Here is a 9,251-nt window from a genome sequence, read left to right as displayed (position 1 = left end):
TCTGATCTCATTCCAATAACCTATTCCATTTAAAGGTATTACAAATCATGACTACCTGCTCCTCCTAAAAATCTTAATAATAGTTAACACACATACACTGGTTAAAATAGGCAGGGTATTTGCATACACGTGCCAAGTATTTTTAGTTTTACACATACTAATTCACTTAAACCTCTCAAAACGCCCACGAACTGTGCATTTGACAGATGAAAACAGGTATAGATAGGCTAAGTGATTTGCCCAAGGTCTCACAGCTAATCAGTGGCAGAGTGGAACTCAGAGCCACACTCTGGCTCCTGAAGCAGCACTTGCCAGCAGTAACCCTGCTCTCAGTCAGAAACTGCTTTACTTCTGCCGCACTGAGAATAAATTACCTTTCTTCTATTTTATACAGCAATTAGCAGATCCATCACTTCCAAACAATTCAAACAGGGCGACAAAAATCTACGTCCTTGAAAGGTCAGTGTAAATCCAATTTAATGAGCGTGAACGTGGATTTTAATGTTACTAATGCCATTTGTTTAAATGACAGGCTGCTACACACTTGAAACCACACAACAGAGCTTAAGTAAAAATGGAGGAAGGGTTTCTGAATTCTTTGTATGTATCTGAACAATAGCCTGATAGCTCTTAAATAAGTATAATTGTGAGGCAAATTTGGTTGCATACATTACCTTCATCTGTTATTTAAACCAAAAGAAACAAAAATCCATTGTATTTAATTTTATTTAAGACTGATTGAGATTATATTTTTATTCTAATTCAGAAATTCTAGAGTCTTTGTAAGAACTAGTCATTTCCCTCCCTCCCTTTTTATGGGACCCCCTCCATGTCCTTCCAGGACGCTGAGAGCCAATCCTATAAACGAAAAAGCTAGTTAATGATATTGTGCCTAAGTAATGTTTTAACTGCAGAGTAGTTTGTGTGTGTGTGTGTGTGTGTGTGTGTGCATGTGTTTGTTTTGTAACCACAAAACCAGAGGGGGAAGTGTAGGAGCAAGTGGGTTGGGCAGTGGCAAAAAAACCTCATGACACATCTCTCCACCCCCTGTGTTGGTGGAGAACGTCTGAAGCAGCCTTTAAATTCTGAGACGTCCTGGTTGTCAACAGCAGGGAGAGGAAGAGGCCAGAGTGCAGCCCTGAGCACAGCATCAGCACCGCCTGGGACCGGGCTCTTCTTAGCCACCGCAGACCAAGGTAAGGCTGCAGTTTGCTACTTGCTTGCTGTCCTATGTATGCACTGTTTCATTTCATGGGGAAGGTCAAGCTGTAAGCAAAAGAGTTTAACAGTAAAAGGTGTTAATCAGACCTAAACGGTCCTAGTCTTTGGAATAAGCATGCCAGATCCAGGGCAGATCTCCTGCAGGAAAGGCAGCCGGCTATTTTGAAAGACAGTCGAATAGAAAACTTAAAAATATTTCCACGCCATCCTCAAAAGAACTGAAACAGCTTCTTGCCATCAGAAAAAAAAGGAAATGTCTATGCCCCTTTGGAATGATTATATCTACATCATTTTAAATGGATAGATGATTGTGGAGATATTTAAAAGGAAAATGATTTTTAGTGCTAATGTAAACAAATGATAATGCTAATTATTTAATGATTTGACTTATCCTGTTTTCAAGGAAAAAAACCTTTCTGAATATTTTCACCTCTGTATTTAGCTATTAAAATTTATCCAAAATACCTGTATGACACTATTTAGACTTACAAATAGGAAAGCTGTTGACTGTTTTCAGTGTTTTTCTTTTTTGTTTCCAATTTCTAGAATACCTTACTTAAATTACTAACTTTAGAGATAGCTTCATTTCACCTAAGTAACACCTTTTAAATAATTTAAGTTGAAAATCACATTTGAAATGCATGCTGGAAAACGGAGAAAGCAAGTTTATTTCACACCTTTATTTTCTCTCTTTCTCTTTGAGTTTTTCTTCTCTGAAAAATAAATATTTTTAAAATATTTAAAATAAAATATATTTAAAATGAAAAAAAATGCCCATTCCAGCTTATTATTTGAACTCAATTACTGTTGATCTGTTTTTAGGTTTAGATGGCTGGTGACATGAGGTAGCAACGGCATAATCTCTGAAACTCTGAATTTTAAAGTTGAATAAATATAGACTTGTAAAATTCCTCTCTCCTTGCCTAATAGGAAGAGATGGAGAATAGAGGAGGTGGCATAACAAATACTAACTTATAAAAGATTATAATATTAAGAAGAAAATTTTCCTCTAAGAAGTAGAGAGTATTTCTACAGAAAATATATATTTATTTGTGACGATTTTGTAATGTGGCAGCCTAAAAAAGCATCACTGTTTTAACCTAGGAAAAGATCAAATATTTCTTACAAAATATTTTGCAGGAACATTCATTACGATGAGAACTGCAGTCATTTGCTTCTGCCTCTTGGGCATCGTCTCTGCTCTTCCAGTGAGTACAGCTGAATCTTAAAGAAAATTCCTCAAAATAAATGAATTGTGTGTTTCAAGGTGCTAGGAACACGTTCACACTGTAATCTTTCTTCACCTTCTCTGTTTCAAAGGTTAAACAGACTGATTCTGGCAGCTCTGAGGAAAAGCAGGTGAGCATCTTTTAGGTTTATCACATAGTTAAATTATTTTTGCAACTGCTGCAAGATGTGCTACAAACGTATGGCAATTTTACTTATTTTCATAGTCAAACAAAATAACTTATAAGTATTTATTGAGTGCCTGCTATGGTTCTAGGCCAGTACCAAGCACAGAACTGGTTTTAATTAATATAGTCTCTTAAAACCAAACTAGATTTTTTAACATAATAAAATGATGCTCTAGGCCTATCATTTATGTAAAATGAGTTCTATGAAGTTGTGTGACTTTTTGTTTCCATGAGTCAACATACTGTACTAGAAGTAAAAAATTCCATCTTTTGCTTTACTTAGTGGCAAGCTAAGTTTAAAATTCACCTCACATATTGGAGAGTTGGCATAACCGTAATATTCACAATATCTCCTAAGATATTTGCTAAGGAGCCCATTATAAAAAGAAAGTCTGTTTATGCCGTTTGTATCTATTGTGCTTATCAGATGACTTTAGATCACATTTTTCTAGACAAACATAAGACCAAATCAAATTCTTTATTATAATTATTCAACCAGCACCGTAGATGTACCTGCCCCTCCACAGGGTGAAAGCATGCCAGCCAAACAACAAACGGGCATTGTCCCAAGGAGCTTGGACAAAAAGGCACACAGAGTTCAATTCCAGATAAACAGAATAAAGGCCAATATAGAGCTGCCTGGGGTCACTGCAGTTAGATTTGCTTAATGGAGATGTTAGGAGAAGTACTGCTGCTTGTGTTCGGGTGTGCAAGTGGGTATAAGTAAGTGTGTCTGTTTTCCAAGTGATTTAAGAACGCAAGTATTGAATCACAACAATAAGCCAGAAAATTAACATTTCCAGAGAAAACAGTGATCACACTTTTTGAGGCAAGAATTAGCGCCTTTTTAATAGAATAAAATATGGCACAGGAAGCCACGGCAGTATAAGTGGTTAAATGTTATTTAGGAGATAAGTGAAGAGCTCAACCTTCTAGAATCCCAGAAATCTAGAGCTAGCAGGAAATATGGCAAGCCTATAAAGAGACACCCCTGAAGATGAACACCGGTTATCTATGAGTGATATGACTACTGGGTAGATTTTAGTTTGTTTTTCTTATCTATTTGTTCTTCATATTAATTTTCAAAAATTATAAATTTACCTTATAAATACAGATAGAGCCTGTATTACAGGTATCATCAGAATAAATATGTATACTAAATGTAATCAATCATAACATTTATCTGTATAATATTTACATAAATATATATATTTTAAAGAAAACAAAAGGGAAACTTTGAACTCATCTCGACTAGTAGTTTTCACATTTTTTAGTCAAGGAACCCATTCGTTCAGCAAAAACTGTCATAGAAGCCCAGTTTGAAGCCCCTCTGGCTCGAGCCAACCACGGGGAAACCCAAAGTGGCGCCGACTGGCTTCCCTCCCGCGCGGCTCTGAAGGGGTTCCTGGAACCCCCAGGGTAACTTTTCCCCTCGACAGAGATGTGAAGTGATCGCCCCGGGCCGTACAGCCCACCAGATGACACTTACTCAGAGCAAGTTCCACTCCTCCGCATTAGCATATTATTATCATTTTCCAGATGAATGACCTGGCTAAGTGAGAGGCCATTCCATTCATGTCTTTGGCAGCTTAAAGCAATAGAACTTTTATGCAGTGGTGTTGATATTATATTTCTGCACTGCCCACTAAGGTAGCCACTAGACACATGTGACTACTGAACACTCGAAAGGTAGCTAGTGCAACCGAGGAACTGAATTTTTTTCAATTAACTTAAATTTGAATAGCCACGCGTTTCATGGCTAGAGAATGGCATACTGGACAGCACAGCCTTAGAGAGTTTCCCCTTGTTCCACAGAGACAGGAAACAAGGAAGATCAACACAAATTAAGGGCACCTCTGCTTTAGCTGTATTTCATCTGAGAGGAATTTCAGCTAACGAACATAGAACGGAAAAGCACAGTATATCATCAGTGTGAAGAGCCACTGGATTTGAACCCTGGCTCTGCCACTTACTATCATTTAACTTCATTGTGGCTGAGTTTCTCCTGATCTGTAAAATGGGAGTAATAATACTGATACCTATCCCAGGATTAAATGAATTAGTATTTGTAAAGTACTTTGAAAGTGTGCCTGCCTCACAATAAGTGCTATGTAAGGGTTTGTTAAATGACTCTACCAGAAAGAATAAATTATGAAAGACATAGCTCAGGCTCTAGTTGACTGAATAATGCATATTATGCTTATCCATCAAGATCGGGGAAGTATAGTTGTTTTTTCAGCTTATCACTTAGAGATCCCTGTTTCTTTCTCTTAATAATGACAAATATGCAACTCTTTTTTGTAGCTTTACAACAAATACCCAGATGCTATAGCCACATGGCTAAAGCCTGACCCATCTCAGAAGCAGACTTTCCTAGAACCACAGGTATTTTTAATTTTAATGAACTCTAAATATTAAAATTCTCACAATTAAAGAAGAACCACCACAAAAAATAGCCACCGAGCAGGCCATTGGGGCTTGTTAAATGGATCTTTCCTGCCTGTTGGTAAACGTGAACTTAGGACACCAATTGATCTGTCATATTGTCTTCCCGCTTAAGCCATCCACCAATGAGGCTAAAAAATAAGACCTGCTTTGTATGGAAAAGGCTAACTTTTGAATAAAAAAGTTAAGAGAGTATGATGTACACTGATTTGTACCCTTCCTTCTTCAGAATACTGTGTCCTCTGAGGAAACTGATAACAAGCAAGAGGTGAGGTTCCACTTTGAATCCAAGGTCCATCATGTCTTGGAGGAACTAAGGAAGCAACTCTTTCTCCTGGTGACATTGCCTGGGTTCAATTCTGGCAAAATTCCATTAAAATTCTCCAGTAAATGCCCTGTCTATCCACTGGCCTGAAATTCCAGGGGCGCATCACACCCCTACCCAAAGCCTTGAACTTTCTGCAGACCTGATTATACTGGGCCAACAGTATGGTGGGCTCTAGGTCAGGGATGGTGGAAGTAGAGCCTTTACTTAGTGGAGTGGAGGTGCGGGTATGGGAGAAATATTATGGGATGGGCTCCTGGTAGCCCGATTCATATTTGTCTCATTTCTCTGAGTGAATCTGCCACCACCATCCAAGGGAACAATAGGAACTAGGAACTTTCTCCTCAAAACCTGGAGACCCACCATCTTGAGGCCCACCCTCCCTTCCTAACATGAGCTCAGCCAACCATAAAAAAAAAAGAAAGAAAAAAAATTTTCCTGTCTAAAACTTGCTCACAAAAAACACAAGTGTTTACTAAATGTCAGAAATACCAGGTTTCAAATAAGTTTAGTGTGGCAGGAAGTGTTTACTAATGTCTGTTTGAAATACTAAGCCTCTTGCAATTTATTTAAGATATTTTGTTGCTGTCATCTAATATCTGGTAAGCATATAATTAATGCCTACCAAAGCATGCGCAAGCTCAGCGGCCATGGCTCATGGGCCCAGCCGCTCCGCGGCATGTGGGATCTTCCCAGACCGGGGCACGTACCCGTGTTCCCTGTATCGGCAGGCGGACTCTCAACCACTGCGCCACCAGGGAAGCCCAATAACTATTCTTTTTATTGGAATTATTAATATATTTGCTAAGCAAAGGGATAACTTAAATTTGTTTTCCTTAAGATTCTATTTGAAGATGCTAAGAATTTCTATTAAGGAAAGTTAGATAAATGACCCAATATATTTGCAATCAGAAGTGTAATAGACATTAACTGGTTAATTGACCTGCAGTTTATACACATGGATAACAAAGTCGCCTTTTGATTATCCAGGCTAATAGGGAGGAGTTTTAGGTTTGGGGGGTGAGCATTAATACACGGATGCTCTGATCTCCTGAGAATTGTTATAGAAAAAAACAATCTCACAATTATGTACCTGTATTTCCTGCATTATTGAATTTGGTAAATTAAATAGTGTCTAAAATGAACAAGGAAAAACATGTTATTGATATAAATTTATAACTCATACATTTGGCTTGAAAATAATGTTCATGAAAAAGCAAGAAAAATGCCTCAGAATAGGATTCCATTTATCCTTGTGTTAAAAGGGAAATTGGAAGATGCTCACTTTAGCTCTTAAAAGCCATTGAGTGCTTTGTTGTGAATACAAAGATTCTGAAACTGGGATATCCTTGGCAGTCTGGTGGTTAAGACTTCGCCTTCCAAGGCAGGGGGTACGGGTTCAATCCCTGGTCAGGGAGCTGGGGTCCCATGTGCCTCATGGCCAAAACACCAAAACATAAAACAGAAGCAATATTGTAACAAATTCAATAAGACTTAAAAAAAAAAGATTCTGAAACTAAATATAGTAAAAGACTAAGGCACCATAAAGACTCAAGGAAAATAAAAACCCTTACACCAATTTTTCCGGCCATCTTGATTTTTAGACCCTCCCGAGTAAGTCCAATGAAAGCCCTGAGCACACAGACACTGTGGATGACGAAGAGGATGGAGACAGCCAGGACACTGACGCAAATGACTCCAAAGACGCTGACCATTCCGATGAGTCTCACCATTCTGATGAATCTGATGAAGTGGTCACTGATTTTCCCACTGACGTTCCAGCAACCTCCGTTTTCACTCCACCTGTCCCGACCGGAGACACATACGAAGGCCGAGGTGATAGTGTGGCTTATGGACTGAGGTCGAAAAAGATGTTCCACAGATCTGAAGTCCAGGTAAATCCTTGAACAAGACACATGAGATGGTTATGAGTAGAGCCCAATTCTAGGGAACAAGGGTCTGCATGCTCATTTGTTCATTCATTCAGCAAGTATTATTACTTTATGATCACTGAATACAAAACCTTTTCCCACTTACTGGTTTTTGTATTAAAGTCCACATAATTTCTCCCTAATTTCGTCTCTCAATCACAATGCTATTTTTCCAAATCCTGGTTATAAAGCACTTATTCTATTTGTTTTTTTTATTTATTTATTTTTTAAATTGATTTATTTTTGGCTGTGTCAGGTCTTTGTTGCTGCGCATAGGCTTTCTCTAGTTGCGGCGAGCAGGGGCTACTCTTCGTTGCAGTGTGCAGGCTTCTCGTTGCAGTGGCTTCTATTGTTGCAGAGCACGGGCTGTAGGCACGTGGGCTTCAGTAGTTGTGGCGCACGGGCTCAGTAGTTGTGGCTCGCGGGCTCTAGGGTGCAGGCTCACTAGCTGTGGCACACGGGCTTCGTTGCTCCACGGCATGTGGGATCTTCCCTGCCCAGGGCTCGAACCCATGTCCCCTGCACTGGCAGGCGGACTCTTCACCACTGCGCCTCCGGGGAAGCCCTCTATTCGCTTTTTTAAATTAAAAAAGGATCTGGATTTAGCACATAGCCCTGCCATGTACTAGTCCCTTTACTTTTAACTTTCGCTTCATTTTCCTTTTATGTAAAACAGATAATGAGACCTTCCTCATGGGTTTCCTCTCGTACAACACTGATGTACCTATTAAGCTAAAGGAGATAACGTAATGAAAGGACTTGGTTTGAAAAATAGTAACATGCTAGTATTATTTTTTTGCTTCAGCCAAATTTAGACATTTTTAGAGAATACATTGACCTGAAAGTTAAAAAAGCAGAAGAAAATTACAGTGTTCCCATCTCTGGCTGTTTGTTGAATTCTCCTGTTTGTGCTATGATTCAGTATCCAGATGCCACAGAGGAGGACGTCACATCACACGTGGAGAGCGAGGAGGTGGGTGATGCACCCAAGGCCATCCTGGTTGCCCAGCGCCTCCACAGGGCTTCTGACTGGGACAGCCATGGGAAGGACAGTCAGGAGACGAGTCAGCCGGATGACCGCAGTATGGAAACCCACAGCCACGAGCATTCCAAAGAATTCAAGCTGAAAGCCGAGGATGACAGCAAGGAGCATTCCGATGTGATTGAGAGTCAGGATAATTCCAAAGTCAGCCAAGAATTCCATAGCCGCGAAGACAAGCTAGTCCCAGACCTTAAGAGTGAAGAAGACAAACACCTGAAATTCCGCGTTTCTCATGAATTGGATAGCGCCTCTTCTGAGGTCAATTAAAAGGAGAAAAATACAGTTTCCTACTTTGCTTTTAGTAAAAAGAAAAAATACATTATAGCAGAGTGGGACAGAATATGAAATGCTTATTTCTCTACTTAGTTGGTGAATATATGTGTGTGTGGATCTGGAAACAGATCATGGTTTTGATCATTAGTTTAGTGTGTGACTTGATGGTAACACCCTTGTACACTAAAAGCTTCAGGGTTTAGCCTATGTTCTTTCCACATAAGAAATGCAAACCATCATTGCATTTTAATGTTTGCTACCCTTTTATGAAAAGAAGTTTATGTAGAAGCAAAAAAAAACTTTTACACACTTGAGAATATAAAATTTCATGTCACTATGATCTTTTGTTTTTTAAATTAGTTTATATTTTGTTGTGATTATTTTTGTTGGTGTGAATAAATCTTATATCTCGAATGTAATGAGAGTTTGGTGGTGTCAACTGCATTTCTTATTTGATTCCCTACAGTTGCCTAGTAATTAATACCTGTAATCATTTTAATTAATGTGCTGGACTTAGTAGACAGCAATCTAAGACCTTCTGGATCAAACATACAGCCCCTGGTTGAGCTAAAGGAGCCAGAGTGGAGGTTGATATTCAG

The 9,251-nt window shown here is 39.0% G+C and overlaps 1 protein-coding gene across 4 annotated transcripts; it reads left to right on the top strand.

Moving 5' to 3' along the window:
- Positions 1 to 2,375: 2,375 nt before the first annotated feature.
- On the top strand, positions 2,376 to 8,646 carry SPP1 (secreted phosphoprotein 1). 4 transcript variants are annotated; one of them, XM_007450681.1, is made up of 6 exons: positions 2,376 to 2,429; positions 2,542 to 2,580; positions 4,941 to 5,021; positions 5,311 to 5,349; positions 7,011 to 7,301; positions 8,260 to 8,646. In XM_007450681.1, the coding sequence occupies exons 1-6, from the start codon at positions 2,376 to 2,378 to the stop codon at positions 8,644 to 8,646; spliced, it is 891 nt and encodes a 296-aa protein (XP_007450743.1). The 4 variants fall into 4 exon arrangements, with proteins under 4 accessions (XP_007450743.1, XP_007450745.1, XP_007450744.1 ...); XM_007450683.1 differs by lacking the exon at positions 4,941 to 5,021; XM_007450682.1 differs by lacking the exon at positions 5,311 to 5,349.
- The last annotated feature ends 605 nt before the right edge of the window (positions 8,647 to 9,251 follow it).

The sequence above is a fragment of the Lipotes vexillifer genome, unplaced genomic scaffold (assembly GCF_000442215.2).
Source record: "Lipotes vexillifer unplaced genomic scaffold, Lipotes_vexillifer_v1.1 scaffold34, whole genome shotgun sequence".
Lineage (NCBI taxonomy): Eukaryota > Metazoa > Chordata > Mammalia > Artiodactyla > Lipotidae > Lipotes > Lipotes vexillifer.
This window is presented reverse-complemented; position numbering and strand designations above follow the sequence as displayed.

What these genes read in the sequence shown, in the direction of transcription:
- SPP1 (XM_007450681.1), top strand. Translation starts at nt 2,376, where the DNA reads ATGAGAACTGCAGTCATTTGCTTCTGCCTCTTGGGCATCGTCTCTGCT. An exon ending in GCAGCTCTGAGGAAAAGCAG is followed by an intron (nt 2,581 to 4,940) that starts GTGAGCATCTTT and finishes TCTTTTTTGTAG; the next exon opens with CTTTACAACAAATACCCAGA. An exon ending in AAACTGATAACAAGCAAGAG is followed by an intron (nt 5,350 to 7,010) that starts GTGAGGTTCCAC and finishes CTTGATTTTTAG; the next exon opens with ACCCTCCCGAGTAAGTCCAA.